We start from the raw sequence: 23616 nt of genomic DNA, 5'->3' as shown, positions 1-23616 counted from the left end.
ACTACCCTGCTTTTAAAGAAGACTTTATAAATAAATAAATATATGAACAGTACTTTACTATGATGAGTACAAAGAGGGCAAACTACTATGCTAATGAATCATTTAGTCAACAGTAGTCAAATTTATCTAACATTCTGAAGGTCAGTATCTTCATAAACAAGACCTGCAAAGAACACTGACATTTTATGGTAACAGGAGTGAGGCATAATATGCCAAGATTCAGTTGGTTTGGGCATATGCTATGGAAGAATCATTCTTTATTGATTTGATAGCCGCATTCCCGTATACATCCCTGCAGACACGGACTTGGCGTATCGTAAGGGGTCAATGCCTGGCTCAGGGCCCCAAGATGTTATGCCTTGGAACTAGCTGAAACATAAATGAGCACATCAGGGGTTAAAAACATGTAGTGCAAAGTCCATTATCACCTCATTGTCCACATTCTTATGTTCAATTAAAAAAGGGGGGAACAAGGTCCTTAATTTTATGGTTGACTGCCTCAAAATTAATGCAACAAAGATTACGTCTTTCTTGTTTGCTTACCTTTAAAGGTGGCTGAAATAATTTCATGCATGAATACAGTAATATAACACATTGGAATAGGTTGACCATTTTGACAGGAGCAAACTCATTTTGTCATGTGCCGTTAGGTGTAATGTAATGTTCAGTCAAAGCGTTGATAATTAAGCTGAACCCATTCCAACCTCGTGATCCTATACTTGTACACTTATGCCTTCCTGTGGGCTATTTTACAAAAACAAAACAAAACAAAACAAAACAAAACAAAACAAAACACTTTCATTGGTAAAGTGGGGCCTACATTGTCATGACAGGGGACTGGAACGAAGCAACTCCTGTTTATCTGCTATACTACCCAGGCCTTAGGGCAAGCTTTCTGGACATCAAAAATAACCTTAGTTGAAGAGATATCCATACGAAGTTTAATATATCAACAATCCAGTGTATCAAAGAAGGTGTCATTATATTTTGCAGGCTGAGACCCACTAGTATTTCTTGTAGATATGTTTCTCTGGGTGAAATTTTTTCTCTTTTTTTCTCGTTTTCTTTGCATTTGTTAGTTGTAGTCAGCTAGCCGATAGGTCGGGTAATGCATACGTGTACACAAGCATTGGTCGTGCTGTGGTGAAATGTGTTTCGAAATGTGAATATGAAGAAGACAGTTGATACATGTGTAATGTGTGGAATGTCTGCCGTAATTTCCAGGATTTACATACGACACTTGACTAAGTATTAAGCAGCATTTCTAAATGATAAATAGATTAAAGGGAGGGTACAGTATTGGTGGAGATGAGAATTGGGCTTTTAAGTTTTTGCGAGATACCAAGAAAGCACTTTTGAAATAGTACAGAGCATACCATTTTAAGAGGAATTCAAAGTTTATTTGATGAAAATCGGGTTTGGAATGACTGAAACATCCAAAAGAAATGTAAAACAAAGTGATCGTAATAAAAGGTGGGTCCCATACTTCATTAGAATGCTCTGTTTTGGATATCTCAGCCATTTCAAAACCAATTTTTATCAAATAAACGTTGAATTCCTTATGGAATTATATCGACATGCTCATAATATTTCATAAGAGGTTTCTCATTATCTCACCAAAAAAAAAATGTTAGAAACCTGAAGTTAGGTCTCAACCAAAACTATACGATCCCTTTAAGATTTTAACCTGTTTGTTTTGTGATGCATGGTTCTTTCCTTCCTTGCCCCCCTCGCCCAGGTCTCCAAGTTGTGCTGAAATCCATTATCCGTGCCATGGCCCCCCTGTTGCAGATTGCTCTCCTCATCCTCTTTGTCATCATCATCTTCTCCATCACCGGGATGGAGTTCTTCATGGGCAAATTCCACAAAGCTTGCTTCATCAATGGTACGTCACATCACTTTATCTTACTTTCTCTCTCGCTCTCTTGCAAAGCAGAGCAATGACTTACACCCCATTTTGATACATAAAATTGGGCACAGGAGCACTGCCCCTTTGAGTTTGTTCTTTATAGGAGAGTCCCCACCTGCTGAGGACGCACATGAAGCGGCTGAGAGAGGTATGATCACCAGGGTAACCGGGGGCGGATCCAGGAATTCTGTAAAGGGGAGGCGCCTTTACAAAAATTAAAGAGGGGTGCCGGAGGCCCCCCCCCCCTTCCCATTTTTTTTCATTTTATTTCTTTTGTTTTAACAAAAACTAAAGAGGGGACGCAAGCCCGGTGCGCCCCCCTCTGGATCCGCCTCTGGTAACTTTTACGAGTGTGGGAAATTCGAACATCTTAAAATTGCATGCGCAGAATGAGATGCATACCGCACTTCTCTGGAGTGCTCTTTATGTTGGTGACCATTTAAGGACAGATGTTTGGATGTTTGTATCACAGATGTTTTCCTTTGTGTGAAATTAGAATTAGACATAGAAAAAATAAATCATGGATTAATAAAAATTTGATGAAAATGATGAGGAAAACCTGGTGATTATATAAGAAATATATGAATAATCCTACTGAATATAGGAAAACAGTTTATAAAAAAATAGAAATAAAGTGACAAATGAATTAAAGAAGGTTAAACGTGAATATTATAAAAAGAAATTTGATGGTAACAGAGGAGATGTAAAGTCAACGTGGAAAGTTATTAATAATGAATTAGATGTGAAATGTAAAAAACAAAATATTATGAAAATTGATATTGATGGTGCATCAATTACTTATAAAGATGATATGGTTGAAATATTTAATGATTATTTTGTCAATATTGGTTGTAATCTTACAAACAATGTGCAATATTCAAATCATGATTATAGTTCACAATTGACAAAAAATGATAAAACGGCATGTTTTCCTCCAATAACATGTAAAGAAATTATTGATATTGTGAATGATTCAAAGAGTGGAACCAGTGTAGGATATGATGATATAGCTGTTGATGTTGTGAAAAGAATGATTCATGTGATCTGTTCACCTTTATGTTATATATTTAATTTGGGCAATTTTAATGGTGTATTTGCGTATCAACTGAAAGTGACGAAGGTAATTCCTGTTCTTTAAAATGGTGATATGTCTGATTTGATGAATTACCGTCCAATATCTGTTCTGCCTTTTTTCCAAAGTATTTGAAAAATGTCTTTATAAATGACTTTATACTTTTTTCATTTCATGTAATCTTTTCTCAAGCAATCAGCATGGATTCCATTAGGGACACTCCACTTCCACAGCTCTTTTTTATTTAATACATAAAGTTACAACAGCAATTGATTTGAAACAGTATACTATTGGTCTGTTTCTTGATTTAAGCAAAGCTTTTGACACTCTTGATTATGCAATTTTGCTGAATAAATTAGAAAATTATGGTATTCGCATGAATTTATGCATCGGTTCTTGTTCTTGTTGTTGTTTTTGTGTATGTGTGTATATTTCTTTTGATGTTCTTATATATTTTGTATCTAGTTGTTTTCATTGTATGAATTGTTCAATGATTTTATGGCTAATGGAAATAAACTTGACTTGAATTGAATTGAGAGTTTAAAGCCATTCAGAAGCGCTCATGAGCCCATCCTCGAGAGGGGCATAACTTTAGAGTGGTCCAGGGCCCCAATTATCTGCTTATGTACAGAGTTTAGGGATACAACTGTCCTACACATATGCATCAAATGTGGTATCTCACATATTTTTGAAGTCACTGCTCCCAATGGTAGACAATACCTTTCAAGGTTATAAAGCTTTATCACTGTATGAACTGCAGTTTATGTTTTGCTGCTTTTGTAATTTTTAATTATGTGATGAAAATTGGTTGAAATGTGGTAAGCTAAGAAAAAAAAATGGTACCGGGGCAATCATGACCGTTATTGATATCTCATCCCCTTTTTCTCTCCCTCTCTCTCTCTTTCTCTCTGATGTGATGACAGGATCAGAGCCTCGAGAATTTGCAGAGGATCCAGATGTGTGCGGAGACCGCCAGTGCCCTGAGGGCGCCATTTGTGACGAATACTGGGATGGACCAAATTTTGGAATAACGAACTTTGACAACATGCTGTATGCAATGTTGACTGTATTCCAATGCATTACCATGGAGGGATGGACAGACATCATGTACAACGTAAGTTGGTTCCTTTAACCTGTTGAAGACTAGTCCAGAGTAGACTTGGGACAGGTGTCTATGGGAAATGTGTGTTGCAGTAAAATCAGCCTGTCCTCAACGAGTTAATGCTCTCGTGTAGCACCAGCATCTCAAAATGTTCAGAAAATGTTGACAAACAGGTTGGCAGTGGTTATAGGAGAATGGAAATGCAATACTGGTACAGTACCAAAGCGTACCAGAGCCAGTCACTGCCGTCGCCATGGAAACTGGTTCTTCACAAATGTCTGTGTATACACAATGGTTGCTAGCCATGCTCGTACCCAGTTCAAACCCTTTCTACCCAAAGCCTTGTGCAAGGATATCTTGTTTAAAAATAGTCATATCTCCATATGTATCAAGCTTTATTGCAAAAATTTATGGTAGGATGTTTTGTGATACAACTGACCTACACATATGCATCAAAAGTGATATCTTGAACATTTTTAAAATCACTGCTTCCAAAGGTAAACAGGACCTTTAAACAATCAATCTGAGTCAAGTAATTGCTGAGTTCTCTACAGGTTGATAAAGTGATGACCAACTGCACAAAAAGTGGTCTTTGCTTAGAGCCCCTCCTGGCTTGTAAAAAGGGTCAAGTGGTGGATTACAATTATACAAATAGTGCACAGGACGGAGTGGATTGGTGAAAATTGGATGCACGAGTTTAAGTTTTGTATTGTTTAAACCCATGGGAGCAGTGAGTTGATTTTAGACTGTTTCCAAAGGTAAATGAGAGCATTCATTCTCACCAATCCATGAAATAGGCCTGTGCATCATTTGTTTTATAAAATGGGCCCATAATTCATGAAGTTCAACCCTTTTTCCTATCATGCGTCTGGTACACCTACAACACTATACAAGGCTTGAACCATGCATGCATTCAGATTTTACTGGATGCATGGCTCAGTGTGGATCAGTACAAGTCAATGCATGATTATTGACCAATCAAATTGTATAGATTCTAAAGCCCATTTTATAATTGGATCTAAATAGAATTACATTTTTTCAGCATAAAGAGATGTCAGGAAAATACTTTGCAGATCTATACCAACCATTGTAAGAGTAGGACAGAATCTACATAGTGAACATTGCATTAGTAATATGTACTGTCTGTCTGTTTAAATTGATGTGTGATTTTCACTGTGTATCTGACACAAATATGTAGATACTCTTCACAAAAATGGAACATTGAGGCAATAGGCATATTTTTGTATTACTCTTTGCTGGAGGTTGGTTTATAAGATCGCGGCAGTTCTCTGTGTAACATTTTATCCCTATGGAGTAAGCTGCTGTACAGTGTCCGATGATGATTTATTATGACAGATGTGAATAACAAGTGACGTGCCATATAACTCACGTGTGTGGCGGGTGATCTGTTTTGGATGCGCATGCATTCCCGGGCACCTGACGGATAAAGCGCTGCCAGACAAAACATCGCGGCGCGAAAGTCGTCTGTGATGTTTTGTGCAGGCCGCCAGCACGTCACCCACTGCAGCAAATGACGACGGTTGAAAATGTCATCCCTGGATGTTGGAACAATGAACTGTCACTCAGCCCCGTCGTTAGGGCTCGGCAGAGAGGAGCAGGGACTCCAAGTACTTTAGCACTTGTGATCGCAAGTTTCATGTGTCACAGTGTGTACCCTAAATCAGACGTCGTAACCTGTAATAAAAAAAATAATGATGTATCATCAACAATGACGCGAAGACTGCAGACTACAGATCAATGCAAGATTATCTCTTATGAAATGTCACTCAACAGGCATGGAAATGGTTACCCTGTGGTGTCTACAAATACCAAATCTGGGATTGTCCGTAAAGTTCCAGTGAATACTTGTGAGATTTCATTTTTCAAGGAAGGGATGATGAAGGCACATCAGTATATCCAGAGCCCTAGGTACTTCACCACATCAGAGCTAAAATTTGGGAATGCCATATTCCAAGAATGCATTAAAGTGCAACATGCTATAATCATCAGGCATGGGACTATACTCTTCCACACTGTCCCTTCTTCAGTGTACATCTGTACACCTTTTGTTTGTGTAAAAACCAGTCACCATGAAAGAGCTGTACTGGTATCCCCCACACCTCCCCCCCCCCCCCCCCCCTCCAGCTGTAGTATACATCAGCCATTATCGTAATATTCAAACTTCTCCCTCTTACCTAATCTTCCTATGGAAATAATGTGTATTAATCTGCTGTTCTGAGACCAAATATTGAAATTTGTGAGGCATTCTGGAGCAAGGGCCATCAGCACCAAGTCAAGGCAGATACAAGCACTCATTACCAGCACCTTTTGACAACGCTTATTCTTTTAAGCCTGTTTTACATCTTTTTATATCATTAAGATGCCAGAGGTAGTGCTGTGCTTTGACTAAACTTATGTGCAGGAATTAAACTTTTGTCTTTTCTGCCTGCTCTGTCCTTCTTGATTTGTATTTTGGCCCTGCCAGCAACGATGGATGCCTAGGACCACAATACCACCCAGCATTTAGAAATGTAACGTGAAAGACAATTTGGTCCGGATTCACAAAGATGGTATGAACAATCTTGTCCATGGACAAAGACCATGGGGCGCCAAGTGTCGCATGGAATACTTCGTTACGAAGTCAGTCATTTCATTAACGAAATTACCATTTCGTTTCAAATAACTAAATTATCATTTCGTTACAAAATAATCATTTCGTCTTTAACGAAATGACCATTTCATTTCGAATAACGAAATTATCATTGCGTTACAAAATAGTCATTTCGTCAACGAAATGACTGATTTCGTAACAAAATATTCCATGCAACACATAGCACCCCATGGTCTTTGTCCATGGTTTAAACCGTGGACAAGATTGTACCACCTTCGTGAATACGGGCCTTTAAGTGTAAATTTAAAAACAAAAATAAAAGCAAAGTGCTTTCAGGTAAACCATGTATCGTGTAATGCCAATGATAATGTTCCAGTGTTTAGATATTCCTCTTAATGCCTGTTTGTGTTGCAAGTCCAGCAAGCTTTGTGGTCATTTAGTGCAACTTTTGCGAACAAAACATGCATTGAATTTTTGATTGAATTCATTACTGAAAGGGGTTTCTTGGAACAAGAGTTGAACGTGTACTGTGAGTGGTTGCAGCATTGAGTGGTATTCATTATCCCGTTCTTTTTTTCTCGGCAGTGCAACGATGCAGACGGCCCCCTCTATGTCTGGATGTACTTCATTCCACTCATCATCCTGGGTTCATTTTTCATGCTCAACCTGGTTCTTGGAGTCCTCAGTGGGTATGTTCTGGACCTCTCTCCGCATTTTCATTTCTCCTCCTGCCCATCAAGCGCAAATAACCAGAAAGAACATTTTTAGCCCCAAGATAGAATATGTGCAGGTGTACCTTTAAACAGCCAGTTATTGAAATTCTTTGGACAGAATCTGACTACAGTTCAGTAATAATTGTTTGTCACACAAAATCTCAGAGTCTTAATTTGATTTTGTTAACCAGAAAACTCCCACTGCCATCCCCCCCCCCCAACAAATAAAAAAAAAAGAATCTCCAACTACATGAATTTTCAAGCTTTGATCAGCCAAAAAGCTGCCATTATCAAATTGATTGGTACCAATAATTTCTTTTAGTGCCATATATACCTTTGAATGGAAGATATACCCTCATACTGGTATATAATCTATAATCATATCTGATATAAGTGGAACATGCAAAATTTCAAATGAGCTGAAAAAAAAAATTCTATGGTAATGATATGGTGACCTTTCTTAAGAAATGATGCTGGTGGTGAAAATGATTCTAGTAATGATGATGAAGATAGTGATTTGTATATCAGTACAATGATGGTGGTGATGGTTGCAGTGGTGCTAATGGTATGCTGATGAGCTGATGAGCTGATGAGCTGTGGCAATGATGATGATGATACTGAGGGTGACATTTCCAAAGTGACAGTTATGATGTTGATGGTGATGATTCACTCCAGATGTTCAATGCGGATGTGATTATGACTGTGATGGGGATGGTATTTCTGTGGATGTATAATTATATAAAACAAGTGTGTTCTTTTTAAACTATGGTATAGTGCACCACTGTATGTTGTGATATTTGCATGATGTTTACTATAAAAGTTTGCATATCATTCTTTTCAGACCGTGTGGCAAAATTCCCATTATGTTGCAACAGTAGTAGCCGTTGAAGATTGTCAAAAGATTGCAAGGTCAATCAAATCATGTTGCTATTAAATTGTTTTCATATCAACAGAATGTACCAAATGTAAGCAGCAGATAGTCCCACAAGTTAAACTAAAAATACATAATACACAACCGTCATATTATTGTATGATATACAAATGTAATGAATACAAGCATTCATTACACATTCAGAACAAGTGATTGGAATGATTTATGATGTAGTGCAATTTTATTGTCCATTTTTTCTGAACATTTGTTTTGTTTGCATACAAGCATACAAAGAATACATAGGTACATACATAGAATACCTTCATACAAGACACTATAGTATTGATATATTGGAATGCAAGGGATATAGGAGGTTGTGATATGAATATCAAATCCAGAACTACATGACATTAGTGAACATATTTAGGTTTAGTATTGGTGAAGATAATCAGCTGAGGCATGCAAGCCCATTTCCACTAGCTTCTCTCACGATTGTACGAGATTGTTAGAAATGAGCCCCTATATGTTAGAGGGAACGTGACCAATTTTGCCACGTTCCATCTCCCAAAATCTGATTTGAGTGGATTTTTTTTTTTGACAGGTTCATATCATTAGCACCATGCATGTGTCATTCTATGGGTTCACAAATTTAAGTGTAATGCGAGGAAGCGAGCAAATCAGTTCGGTCAAAATGTGGCAGAAATTAAAATGCACAAAAAGCACCCCAAGATATATCTTGGTAGAGTGCTAGTCTGCAGATAGATGCAGAGACCAATTTTTTATCGTTTTTGGCCATTTCCCCTCTCCCAAACGTTCGCCTCATGTGTGTCCTTGCCCAGACTTCCTCGCGCTGCTACTCAGCTGACGTAAGAACTCCCTTCCATTTCTGATAGCGGTGATTAGAGATGGGTAGATGTGAGGCCGATGGCAGAGGGAGAGATATAGCTCTAAGTGCATCAGATGGGGCTAAGAGCACTCGAGGTTATTGTGTGCCAGCTAGCTCCGCCAAACACCAACGGTCACGGAACCCTAGCTGCGCACAATGTGTCAGTACTCGTCAAGTGTATCTAATAAAGCTAAAAGGCGAGGGCTGCCTTTTCCATTGGAGCAGCTTGCGTGTGTGCATGCTTGCTGTCATGGCGGTAGTGACTACTTGCCTGTATTCTATATACCACACATGGCATTCGATACACCTCATGTATCTTCCTCTATCGCACACACTTAATCACACATATCTTTCACACAATATCACATATCTCGCACGCACAGGATCATGTACTAGTATCTCACATAATAGATATCATTCATCTCACACATGCAGTATCACACAGCTCACATGCACAGTATCACATATCTTTGCACACACAGTATGCCACACATCTTACACACAGAGTATCACATATCCCACACAATGTCACATGATATCAGGCACACACAGTTATCTCACATGTCACACACAGCATCACATGTGTTTAAACACACAGAATCATACATTGCTTACACTCGCACAACACAGTTCACATCCCACAAGAGTATGCATTGTCATAATATGTCACAAACTCACAGTATCACACATTTCACAGTGTGAATACATCTCACACCCACAATATCACATCTGACACACACATCTTTCATTCACAATACCACACATCACATTACACACACAGTGTAATATATCTTGCACACATCATCACACTGCTGACACACACAATGTCATACATCACATCACACACATATACACACACTGTGTCATACATCTCACACAAGCTGAAAAGCACAGTTTCAAACACTTTGCATGCATAATATACATTTTTCTGTCGCACACATGGTATCACACTGTCACAGTATCGCACAGATCTCTCACAGTTTCACATCTCACTTAGACATGAACACCATTATGCATTTGTTTACACAGACAAACACAGTTTAACACACACACACAAGCAAACAACCACACAGAAAAATAGCTGATCACCAATATGGTATTAGTTCACGGTTAGGGCGACATCTGCACTCACATCACAAACCTTTCTCTACAGGTATGCATATATCTCAATCCAATAGCCATCTACCAACAGACATCATTTACCAAACATAAACCATATACTACTTTATCTCGCACATGGCTATAAAAAAATGCCCAGTTTTACCATTATATTACAGTCTTTACAGTTACTCTCGTCACACACAAATATATGTACTACCATTTTTTAAACATATTATTTACTACAGTCAAACCTGTCTTGGTAGCCACCTTTCTGTAGTGGCCACCTGCTGTATACGACCACTAAAAACAATTCCCTCCGACAGAAAAAGCATGCTAAAGAACCTGTCTATAGCGATCACCTGTCTATAACGGCCACTTTTTCATCTCCCTTGGGTGGCCACTACAGACAGGTTTGACCGTATTTGCGAGCTTATTCTATTTGTATGTGAAGATGAATACTTGGTAGGGACTTGCGCGAATGGTCAGGAAAAGTGGAATTTTTGTATTTGTTTACACTCTTTTCTCCTTTTTTTTTCATTCTAGTTTGAGTTAATATTGTAACTAATAGCAGCATTCATGATGTAATGCTCAAGTGACTAGACAGTATTTCACAACTAGCTAGAAAATATTTCGTAACCATTTGGACAACATTTCACAACTATCTAGATAACATTTCACAACTATCTAGATAATTTCACAACTAGCTAGACAATGTTTTACGACTAGCATGAAATTATTTCACAGCTGGCTATAGACAACATTCCACACCGTGCAAAAAGATATTTCACAACTTGCCAGAATATATTTCACAACTAGATGAATAATCTTTCATGGTAGCATGCATATTTTCACCAATAACACCTATCCAGATAATTACCAGGGTTGTCAAAGGAGAAAAAAATAGTCGCATAGAAACTAATTGGTCTAATCCATGTTACCAACCTTTCTCTCCCCCCCCCCACCCCCAAAAAAGAGCCATTGTAATCTGACGGTCCTCTGTTCAATCTTCCGCCCACCCCAAACCTTTCTCTGCCTACCCACCCACCCCAAACCCCTCCCACCCCCACCCCTCCCTCCCTTCTCCCCTCTCACCAACATGGTGCAATCACTGAGGCAGACATGTTTATTTTCTCATGTGCTGCAGTGGCTGGCAAGCTGTATCATTAGCTGCCAGTTAGTCTTATGCCAGACTTCTCCCCAGCCCACTTACAGACCCTAGTCACTTTAATATGGCAACTTCCCCCCCCCCCCTCCTCACCCTGACCCCTTCTTGCAACATGATAGGCAGCACATTATTGCAAGGTTTGTAATCATCTGGGAGATAAACCTAGCCCTCCCCTCCCCCTCCTATGTCACAGTCTCAACTCTGGACCTCATGCATTTATGCAAGTTTCGGCATACATGTACTCTAACTGAAAGCACTTTCCCTCGCGATTTTGACCGAATAATGTTTTTTCGCAACGTGTGCGTGTATGTGTGTGTATGTGTGTGTGTGTCGGTATATGTATCCTGTGTGTGTGTGTGCATGTGTGGCTGCACCGCGGTAGAATTGAGTCTGGATTTAAGGAGACTAGAGAAGGGGCCCTGGTAAGGGTTTATGAATACTGCAAAGCAAAGCAGAGCATATCAAGCTTTTGCCTTCTGTAGAAAGCTTATTAGCATTATTGGCGTGTGCACCATTCGAACTGATGTATTCGAATTGATGGCTGGTTATCAATACATCCATATATTTTTTAGGGTTTCCTTTTTCTTTCCGTGTTTTATAATATTTGCAGCCTCTGAACCCTATATGAATGATATTCTGGCATACTCTAATGGACATAAGGGAAGGAAGGGGAGAAAAAAGTACAAGACATGGTTTCAATGAAAGAAGTTGCAATACAAACCACACTACGCTGCATGCCTCTACAGAAAGATATATGTGGTGACCTATATTTCTACATATCATAATTCATGCAGTGATGAGCAAGTGTTGAGGCAGACATATTGATTTGCACTCATCAGACTGCAAGTCTTTAAGCTGATATAAAAACATCTATTTGTGCATTAAGTGTCTGTTGTAAAAAGTAATTAAGATTACTGTGTGATGATAGAGACATTACTTCTATTTAACAGCCAAGAGTCATGCGCTGAACTAAGAAAGCTGGTTACAAGATTATTCAGCTATAAATCTATCCTAATTTGATAAGAGAAAAACAGAATATTAATTTTTACATTCTCACATGAAATGCACACTGTCAATAGTTTATTAGGCAGATTTGATATATACATTTATATGTATACTATATCTTATATATTATTGTTATGGAGGGCCCTTCATAAATCAGTTCCTTAACTTTACATTGGGTTTCCTGTGGACATAAAACAGAAGTAATAGCTAAAAATGAATATACAAAGCTTATGACATATTAAAGAATAGAAAGGAATCCAGACATAGGGGATTCAAAGGAAAAAAATGCGCTTGAACCATTCATCAATAGCCTAGATTTATTTGTTTGTGTACATGAAATTGTAACCCATGTGCCCAAATAAGAGCAGTGTCTCAAGGTGCCCTAGAAATTGTATTCATCCCGCAGACACAGACACACACCCACACACACACACATATGTGCATATCAACATAGATATAACATCATATAAACATACAAACATACATCTATATATCTGTCCATTTTATACATTATATGAATAGACATATGAGTTATCTGTAACATTTAAATGTCAGTACATTATTTCACCAGTTCACTTCACTACTTCCTCACTTGTACACAACAAGGAATATTCTAGAAGTTATGATTGCATGATATTTCTCACCATTTTCTTTGGGTTTTTTTTAGTAGCTTTAATTGAATATATCTTATCTTGAAAAGAATGGAGTTCACTCATTTTGTGATGAAACTCTTCATATTTTATTCATATGTATATATAAATACATGTAGAGATAGACAGACAAATACAGTAGATAGATAAAGATATGAACTAAGTGCGAATTCAAATGTATCTCTTTGATTGGTGTATTATTGCATTATGACATGACTGTTGATTTGTGGAAGCGAGTACCCCAGATGAACAGTGAGGCAGAAGGGAACATTGGTAGAAAGCAAAGCGATGTCAGTGTGTCAGTGTGTGTGTGTGTGTCTGTGTCTGTGTGTGTGCAAGCGACCAGGCGGCAGGCTGCGTCGTTAAAACCCGTCCACGCGCAGCGCGCCCCTCGCAGGAAGGTGCAACCGAAGGCCGCGGATAATGAGAATCAAATTGATCGATACCGGGAGAGGACACTCGCATGCGATTCCCGCCACAATGCAAACCAGTAATCAACCCCCGCCAACCGGTAGAGAGGATGTGTGTGGAGACTCATAGGGGGGGAGAACTCTCTCCTCTTTCTGAATGTCAACTGCAATGAGCGGCATGGTGATTAACCAGCGCCAATTGCCAACCATGTGACACATGCATGACTTTCTCCTCCATCTGCGATTCCTCCCTTCTCCCTCAATGCCATCTTCTCTTCACTCGTTCTATCTCTCTCTCTCCCTCTCTCTCTCTCTCTCTCTCTCTCTCTCTCTCTTATCTCACATAGACATTACTGTTTTTTGGTGAGGGATGGTTTAATGTATATAGATTTATATATCACATGTTTGTGTATGTGTACCGGTATATATATATATATATGACTGTATGCATGTGTGTATTTGTACATTATAAGTAGTATATGCAAACATATATAAATATATATTACAAGAATATGTATATTACATATATTATAAATATATACTTCCATATATATGTTGTATATGCCACACATTGAATTGCATATCTCCCAATATATTGTCTTTTTCTCAAGCCGTTGTCAGGGGGACAATAAAACAGAAGAAGCAGCATGCTTTAAAGCAGATATAACACTTAACTATAAAAAGACCAAACACATCTCAGTTATTCAGTAGCATGTTCAACTCAAACACTAGCTACCATCTTTTTTATGGGAAATTTATGGTTGCCTTTGTGTGTGCATGTGCTTGAGTACATTGTATGTGTGTATGTACGTGAATGTGTTTGTGGGTGGGGGAGGGTACATGTGTGTGTCGGTGGGGGGGGGGGAGTGTATGTATCTGTGTGTGTGTGCGATAGAGAGAATGGTATTCTTTTTTTCGGTGAAACTGCTGGCTTAGCAAAAGTAAATAGCCTCTGCCTGACTTGCTTGGAGAATACCACGGTAGAATTACATTTTCCAATTCCATGCCTGAGAGACGGAGTAATTTTGGCAAAATAGCTGGAGCAAATCTTTGTGCATGGAGCCCTCTTCTTTTTCGAATGCGCGAGCCATACTATTAATGTCAGCCAACCGCTTGCACGCTTCCCAGAGTCCATAAAGCACGAGGCACGGAGCTTGTTGTCGATTAAACCACTGTGCGTGCAATTTGTGGCAATCTAAGCCCAGATGTGGAATGATATTGCGCGGTATTGACTTATTTGCAGAAGAGACAGAATTTACCGATCCATATGATACAGGAGAGTGGAGAAAACTATGACCCTGGTAGCATGGCAGTCAAACTCATTTATTTATCCTCGTTCCTCAATGCGTTCTGAGAACTCCGGCTCACTTTCATTCAAAAAAATTCATCTCTTGATCCTCTTTACTCACAAAACTCTTCTCGAGAAGGTTTCCTCCATTTTTTTCCCCCCAACCTTGAGAATGTGAAAACATGTTTGGCATGTGTACTGATACTTCCGGAGAAGTGTTTGCCTCTGTAGAATTTCCCACTCCCTTGTTGGTTCTTGTAGTGCATCTAACTTTCCTTTTTCCTATTTTTTATTACTTTGTTTGCGGAGTATTTCATTGAAGCTCAAGCCCATCAGTGTGTCTTGCTACACTGTGCTTTAGTGTGTGTATCATACATAATGACTGTGTGATTTATTTCATGCAAATAGTTGCCAATTTAGTGATTATATTTTATTTGTGTGTGTGTGTGTGTGTGTGATCTGCTTTGACTGGATATCCTCCGCAGAATTTCTTCCACATGTGATGTTTTTAGTTGGTCTGTCTCTTGCTTGACCTTTGGTGATGTTTAGCAAGAAAGGATCAGATGCAGTGAGGGATGACAATGAAGATGATGATGATGATGATGGCATTGGTGGTGGTTATGGTGATGATGATGATGTGAATAATTTTAGTGGAGACAGATGAAGATGATGACAACAATGGTGATGGTGATGATGATGATGATGATGATGATGACAGTGGATATGGCTATAGTGATGTGAATGTTTGTAGTGGTGACAGATGATGATGGTGATGATTTTGACGATGATGATGATGATGTGGTGATGATGATGATGATGATGATGATAGCAGTGGTAATGGTGATGGTGATGAAGGTGGTGATGATAATGGTGATGATGATGGTGGTGGTGGTAAAGATGATGATAAAAATGTGGGAACAATAATGTTGATGATTATGCTGATGCTGAGGTTATGATGATGATGTTGGTCTAGTATTGAAATTTGTGTTTGTTGTTGCTCCAGACCCAATCTATCTCTACTCATGAATCTTGTTTCCCACTGCTTAATTGTTTCACAGAGAGTTTGCCAAGGAGAGAGAGAGGGTGGAAAACCGGAGAGCGTTTCTCAAACTCCGGAGACAGCAGCAGATTGACAAGGAGCTGAACGGATACCTAGAGTGGATCTGTAAGGCCGAAGAGGTTATGCTGAATGACAAGTCCATCTCAGAGGAGGAGAGGGAAGCCATTGAAGGTAAAAAGCAATTCCCCTTCCCCTACCACCCCTTCTTTTAAAAATGGAACAGTCTAAGTATATACACCAGGCACCATTTCATGAAAGTTGTCAGCCCTGACAAGTTGTGAGAGTCTGACAATTTCAGTAAAATCGTTAGTTTTGATTTGCTGAAAAACTCTGGCCACTGACTGTTGCTATGGTACTTTTTCAGAAACTGACAACTTGTCAGGGCTGACTAGTTTCACGAAACTGTGGCGAGAATACTGCAGCTGTACAGGGGGCAGTATAAGTCAGAATTCCATGCACTAAGTTGAACTTAGTAACTATAGTGACAGTTCTTCATTTGTTGTTGTCTTTGAATTTTTTGTTATGCAAAGTCAGAAAGTCATCTCATTTAATTGTTTGTTATTTGTGTCTGACAATATGTGTGTGGGAATAAGCCAGGGCTGTTAAGACATTCATGTATCACTTATGGATCAAATGTTGTGAGATGTATAACAGGAGACTTTTTTGCCATTTCAGGATTCTAACCATTGTATAATTCTGACAAATAAACATTCTTCTGTATCAAGAATCTCCTGTCAGTGAAAAGAATATAGTAAAAACAAGGTCTTTTTACAGAGGGGGAGTTAATTCCTTTTTGATTTTTGGAAGAGGTTTAGTTCTAAAATGTCTGAATGGATATACTTTCTGTATTAATTGATGTACACTGTAATTGCAATTACTGATGTCTTATTGCATGCTGCTTGAATGCTGTAGAGCACAGTTTTATTTTTTTTTTTATTATTCGCAAGCATGCTTTTGCACCTACGTCACTGTAACTCCTTGTCCACCCATACAACTGAACGTGAAATGATTTGTTTAATTTACTGCTTTTCTGTCTTTGGAAGAATCAACCGAAACAAATTCACGTTTCCCTTTGTTATTTTATTTTTCCGTATCGCTCTGCATTCCCCAATGAGCAGCACGAAGGAGAGCCGCGGCCATGCGGCAGAAAGAACTGAGTAATGGCAAATCGCCCACGCCCGGTGTAGCTAATTACAGTCTAGGTGGAGTGCCCAATAAGATATTGTCACACGCGTGCCTCCTATAACATTTGTTGCACATCTAGCTCCCCATACCTAACATCTTGTGATTGGATGTGTTATTACAAGGCTGTAGGGGCCTTTTTTTTTTTAGAGACCCCTATGGCACCTCATATTATATCATCCGATGTGATATTGCACAATGGTTGATGTGTGTATCCACATGTAACACACACTCAAAATCTGTGTCTAACATAAGTCACTCGTGTGCCAGTGGATGTCTTCATCCCAGTAAAAGTCACAAAACAGACAATACATCATCTGAGAAGTAAAAGGGCCTTTTGTTCTACTGACTACTCACACTTACTTCCTTATGCTTCTCATTTGATGTAATGACAACGTTTAATACATGCTACTTCCCATTCCTAGGCACACCTTTGTAAAACAAAAATATAGAACACATCAGAACAAACATATCTTGTGACGAACATTAATGTCATTAGTGTTAAACAGGACTCATTAAAACTTTTTGGGGTCAAAAGGTAGCTAATGATTTTAAGAGCTCTTTTGTGTATGGTGGTCAAACACCAAAACAAAACAAAAAAACCAACATGATAATGATTTTAAAAAAAAATCAGACTGTAAAAAGACATCAAGACAAACCACCAATTTACAGGACCTAAGATTTAAGTGGGACAAACATTTGGAAATAGAACCCTCTAACCTGTATCCCTGCATGATTTCAAAGGGCGCATGTTAGTTATGGACACTTCCTTCATTACAGCTTACAACACAACCACATTAACAGTCACATCAATACATGTACATGTACAATCAAAGACAGATGTAACCTAATGCATTGACGTAATTATCAGGATTGACTATGTACGTCTGTGAGAAGCACATTACGGCCATAGTGTACGCACCTATATCCTCACTTGTATGGATACTAACATTTCTTTTTCCAGTACACCACGTCTGTCTAGTTTGTACAACTGTTGTTTGTGAATTGCACATATTTGCTGTGACTATGATATATTTCTGTGTACAAATGATTCTGTTTTATCTCAGAGTCTAAAAAAAAAAAAAATCTCAGTTCAAGTTTTGATCTCTAAGTGACAATATGATATTATATTCCTCTCTTTTCCTCCTCAAATATTTAAACATGATGCTGCAGCACATAATTTAGTGTGTGTGTATGTGTGTGTGTTTGTGTGTGTGTTTGTGTGTGTGTGTGTGTGTGTGTGTGTGTGTGTGTGTGTGTGTGTGTGTTTGCCGAGAGTGCTCAGTATTAGCAACAATTCACCAAGGTCGCAGGGATCGATCGCCATTTATCTACTCTGGTTGATGGGCGGGGGTTGGAAAGCGAGCTGTCAGAGTGCTCTAGTCCATCTCTGTAACTATCTCTTGCCCATAGGAACCTGACACCTGTTAGAATGTTCAGTTCATTTTTTGACTGCCTTCACTGGTTAACCCTCTTCCAACCACTGTCTCAAAATACCAATAGGCTTGTGTACAAACAAGTCACTAGTGATCCTTACAGAGTTAATAGCAAGCAAGACATATATCATATAGACAGAAGGATATAGGTAAAGTGAGAGAAAGATATATATCTATATGTTATATACACAACATATGATTACTAGAAAACCTGCAAAGTTCTTTATCAAATAATAGCTTTGCTCATTGCCACTAATCATATAAAGTTGGATTAATGGTAATCATTGTAAATATGTACACATAAGAGTGTATGGGCCCACTTATCTTGTAAACAGTTTTATGGATACCTAATTATGCATCTGGTATTTTCATAACTATGTAGTATGTAATTTGAATCGAAACTGAACTGAGTAATCCTCTTCTATGTTTTCAGAAAGCCTAAGGTTTTATATCTGTATTTCCAGTTTATCACGAAATACATGTATATGATTTTAAACCATTAAAAAAAGTTTAGATACTGAACAGTCAAAACATTGAAGGAGCAAAGTAAGATTATTTTTTTTTAAGTACACAGGAAAACAGAGAAACTGCTAGTAGATACATACACACATAAGCTCAGCATCAGAGTTTATTGCATGTTACTGATTGGAAAATAGTGTATGTCTATACAGAAAGTAACTAAAATGAAGAAATGTTTGTAAATGTTGCAGATACTCCAAAATATATTGATTATTAGCTATGCTTATAGAAATACAAGCCTGAACCATTTTCTTTCGCCCAGAACTATTTCTCACAGTTGTACGTTTGACCGTCCACTCAGTTGAGGATCAAAAGGTAATCAGTGACCTGTAGGAATTCACATGTGACATGAGACTTGTGTCATGTGACACAAAATTCATGTCATGTGACATGAAATCCACATCAAGTGTTTTGGAGGAGATGATGGCTACACCAAGGGCCAGTTTCATAAAACAGTTTGCAATGATCGCAACTTACAGTATCCGAGCTGTCACCTTAGTAGCCTGCAGGCAACAACCAATCAACTGCAAGGGTTTTGATTTTTATTTTCCTGTGGTATCTGTGGATGTTATTCATCGCATTCATTATAGAGTGCTTAAGAAATAGGTCCAAGGGTCAAAATGTTTGCTGAGACATACAGACACACACTAATATATACTTTTACACCCATACAAACCATGAACAAAAAAACAGTTTCTATAATGAATCAGAATAATAGTCCTTCCAAACTGCCTTTAATTGTCCATCATTAGTTTTGCAATGGATGTCGAATATTTTCTTCCCATTGTTACTATTGTGGCTGAAGGGACAAAGATGGTTGTAATTGTAAAATTCACACATTCGGGTCTTTGTCCCCCTTTTCACCAGTTATCACAGCTTTGCAGTGCTAAAGACAATGAACACTGAAGTTGTTTATGGCAGCATATTCTTATAGGGTAGAATGGTGTCTCTCTAAATCTTCTCCTATATGGGTTAGCAATAATGATATCAGCAAATGCCCACCAGCCAATATACAAGAAATATGCACCTATATTGTATAAGAAATTATCATATCACATGATATTGGGATTTGTATTAGTAAGTCACTATCTAATTTGCAATAGATTTGAGGTACTTTGAAATTGTTTTTTTTTTTTGCCCAACCATATCCAGAGTACATCAGCTATTCCATTTATATAATATGGAGTGTAGAATGGTGCACCTGTTAGCATTTCAGTGGAGAAAGAAGAGAGAGAAGAACAAAAATGAAGGCAAATGGAAAAACCAAAAAGTGTGCAGAATAAAGAAAGAAGAGAGAGAAGAACAAAAATGAAGGCAAATGGAAAAACCAAAAAGTGTGCAGAATAAAGAAAGAGAGAGATGCTGAGTAAAAGAAAAAAGTAGTCTTTACATTATCGTTGAGAAAAAAGAAAAGTGTAATAGACAAAGAAAAGATAAAGCAATGAAATCGAGGGAAAAGCAGCGATGTAGAAAGGAATACAGAGAGAAGAGAAAATCAAATCTTTAGAAGACAAAGATTTGCATTGAGCTGAGACCACATTATGTACATGGCTCGGTATTCTCAACATTGCTGCATATCTGTGGCGGTGATGAACATGCAGAGCCCTGCTAGCATGGCGTTTGCCCATATCCAAGTAGCCTCATATCGCTTAGCATAATACGCTTCCCTCGCTCACGAAAAGTGCCTGCCACCGACGGTAAGATGGGGGCACCGTTGACGGAGGAGCGGACACTTAGCAAACGCAGTCTCATCATGCACACAAGTCGTGCATTTGTTCTGTCGAGCGACCTTGTGCAGTGTGTATGCCATCTGCTGTCATGTCTGCATGTATACATGGGACTTCAGGCTCTGTCCATGCCCCTCTTTCCAACATAAAAACACATATCTTGGACTAACTACACATATACATGTTCAGATTTGGTTTTTTATGAATAATTTGTGATCCTGCAAAGCCTAACAAAAAAGAAAAGAAAAATAGTTTTTGGCTCACTGATTTTCATTCTCTTGTATTCAAACCCAGTGGAGATGGGCATTAATATGTTTCATGTTGTGCCTGAGGAAGAGAGTGCCTTTTGCATAATTTTGTCCAATGTTCCTCCATGACCTGTTAGGAAGCCTGTCTATAAGATACTTTGTCAGGAGTTAGCATTGCATAGGCTATAAGATCCATAATGCACACACATGTAATAATGGACTTACTTATCAGGATGCACAAATGAAGTATATTAATGAGGATAGAAACTGCTGCTTTACAGTTCATGGCAGTGATGTCATTCCACATGCCAAAAAGTGAACAAGAACATAAATTCAAGACTTAGATAATTTATGTCTTTATAGACACATAATTGCATAGAACCATAATGGCATTTCTGAGTTACATTCATGCAGCCGTTAAGAGTAAAATGTAGGTTTTCTATGAAATGTATTTGCAAAAGTGCATTTTTTTTCTGTTATTGTGTGTATTATGAAAATATAATATATTAATCGGCTGATTATTTACCTTCATTGTTTTCAAAGTGTTGGAAGAGAGTTTGTCAACAAATAGCCAAAAACATTTCTTTAGCATCATAGACATTTGATTGGTCCTCCAGTGTTTACTTGAACTAGAAGACAAAAAAAAATCATACTAATTTTTCAACAATGTATTTTGCTAATTTGCCAGAGAAAAAAAAAATTAGTTATTATAGCTCATATTCTGTAATTCTAATTTATATCTTGACCATATGTGACCGTGCACCTCAAAACGAACATAAAGTCACACACACTGATTTTGTGTGAGGACTGAAAATAAGTGAAATGGGTCAACCTAGCCCAACTTGACTTTTTCATATTTTCTGAAAGAGCGGATCTTCTTTTACATTATGCTAAAATTTAGTATCGTAAAACGGGCAGGAAAGTGTGTTTTTTTAGCAGTTTATCTCAAACATTTTTGGTAGAATAGTGTGATTAGGTGTGTCTTTAGAAACCCTTTTTCATTTCTGAAAAACCTTGTCCACACTCTTCACTTTCAACTCTAATAACTTTTGAAAGGATAGTGCTACTGCTTTGAAAGGTGGCATTAATTATGGACAGAATGTGTTAATGAGGCATGCTAAATTTCAGTTTAATCTGATAATCCCTTCATTGTTGTTACTCTGGTGGTTTACTTCCTGTTTTTTGTCCCATTCATCACACAGCCAGCATGGTTTGGTATTAAAAGATTAAGCGCTTGAATAGACACTGTACTTCAGAGCCTCTTTTCTCAGTTCACACTTTTCCTGAGTTTGTGCTTTCTTTCCAATATTTAGATAGGTTAGGAGAGTCCATTTGATTTGAGTTATACATCATTTTAAAGCTTAAAGTCTGCTCTTTCAGAATATGGTCTTAACTGAAAATTCATGTCCGGCGACTTTTTGTTTGTTTTGAGGTTGCAGGGTCACATATTTGATCATGTTTATTCCTTTGGGGTTTTTTTAAATTGTAAAATCCAATCATGAAAAAAAAAGCAAAGTGTCGGGGAAAAATGTGAATACAAATTATCTATGGTTTTAACAGGGGGTGATGATGATAACAATAATAAGGTCTTCTTTATGTAGAGTAGCCTCTTACGTGTTGCCACTGCTCTACCAGTGGGACCTGCCGTTATTATTACCCTAGCATTGCCAGGTGCCCATCTATACACCTGGGTTGAGAGGGATGTGGTGGGTGAAAACATCTTGTCCAAGGACGTAAGCACTGGGCGGGAATCAAACTCGGGTCCTTTGATCGGGAGTCTGGAGTCTTATACACTATGCCACAGTGCTCCCACAGTGAGATGGCTCGAGTTCTGCTTGAATGATGACATAAAGAATTTTGTTCCCTTTCGGTTTCCTTTCTAATTTCTCATGAATGAGCTATACCTGTAAAAGTGTTCCATTGGTGTCAGCAATATTCTTGTTCACTCTCTCTCTTGCTTCACAAATATACACACATACAAACACATAGACACATGTGTACTTTACAATACTGTCAAACATATATTATACTGGTACACTTTGTAAGTTTTCCACTACTTAGCATCCCACTCAGAGATTGAAAAAGTTTCAAGATTCTATGGATTCAGCTCCATTAGTCTCACTTCCAATCAGGAAAAAACAAAAACAAAAACAAAAACATTTCTGACTGATACCAATTTTTTTTGGAAACAATTAACCCGTTGAGGATGAACCCCGAGTATACTCAGGCAGGTGTCTATTGGAAATGCTTGTTGTAGCAAAATCAGTCCATCCTCAACGGGTTAAAATGTACATGTAATGTATAATTATGTATTTGGAATATAATTGTTACCATTAAACTTGCAAATGAGAAGCCTGCCATTTTTGAGGGAGTATACACATTTTGCAAACAAATGTATGTTAAGAATTTTGTAAATTTAGACCACAGGAATGTATCTATCCTTCCATACATGAACCCACTTCAAATGCATAGTATGTGATTCAATGCTTGCTGTATCCTACCAGAAATCAAGGATAGTAGCGGTTGCAGTGTGTGTCCACAGTTACTGTATCAACCTTGTACAGTGTATATATGCGTGTGTGTTGATGGGTTTATGTATATTATACATAATTATTGAGTGTGTATCAGTGATTAGTGTCTCTATGCAGTTTTAATGAGTGT

At 38.1% G+C, this 23616-nt stretch overlaps 1 protein-coding gene across 1 annotated transcript in view; it reads left to right on the top strand.

Moving 5' to 3' along the window:
• Nucleotides 1-23616, top strand: part of LOC139713117 (voltage-dependent calcium channel type A subunit alpha-1-like) — a 303372-nt gene that overhangs the window by 135626 nt on the left and 144130 nt on the right. Inside the window, exons 7-11 of the mRNA XM_071624874.1 lie at nucleotides 1739-1885; nucleotides 3905-4095; nucleotides 7280-7383; nucleotides 15842-16014; nucleotides 16962-17045. Coding sequence (XP_071480975.1) covers nucleotides 1739-1885; nucleotides 3905-4095; nucleotides 7280-7383; nucleotides 15842-16014; nucleotides 16962-17045 — 699 coding nt within the window. The remainder of the gene's footprint in view (nucleotides 1-1738; nucleotides 1886-3904; nucleotides 4096-7279; nucleotides 7384-15841; nucleotides 16015-16961; nucleotides 17046-23616) is intronic.

The sequence above is a fragment of the Diadema antillarum genome, unplaced genomic scaffold (assembly GCF_040938485.1).
Source record: "Diadema antillarum isolate AM-2024a unplaced genomic scaffold, OU_Dant_1.0 scf00000042, whole genome shotgun sequence".
NCBI classification, from domain to species: Eukaryota; Metazoa; Echinodermata; class Echinoidea; order Diadematoida; family Diadematidae; genus Diadema; species Diadema antillarum.
Note: the sequence above shows the minus strand (reverse complement) of the source record. Positions and strands in the feature narration are given on the sequence as shown.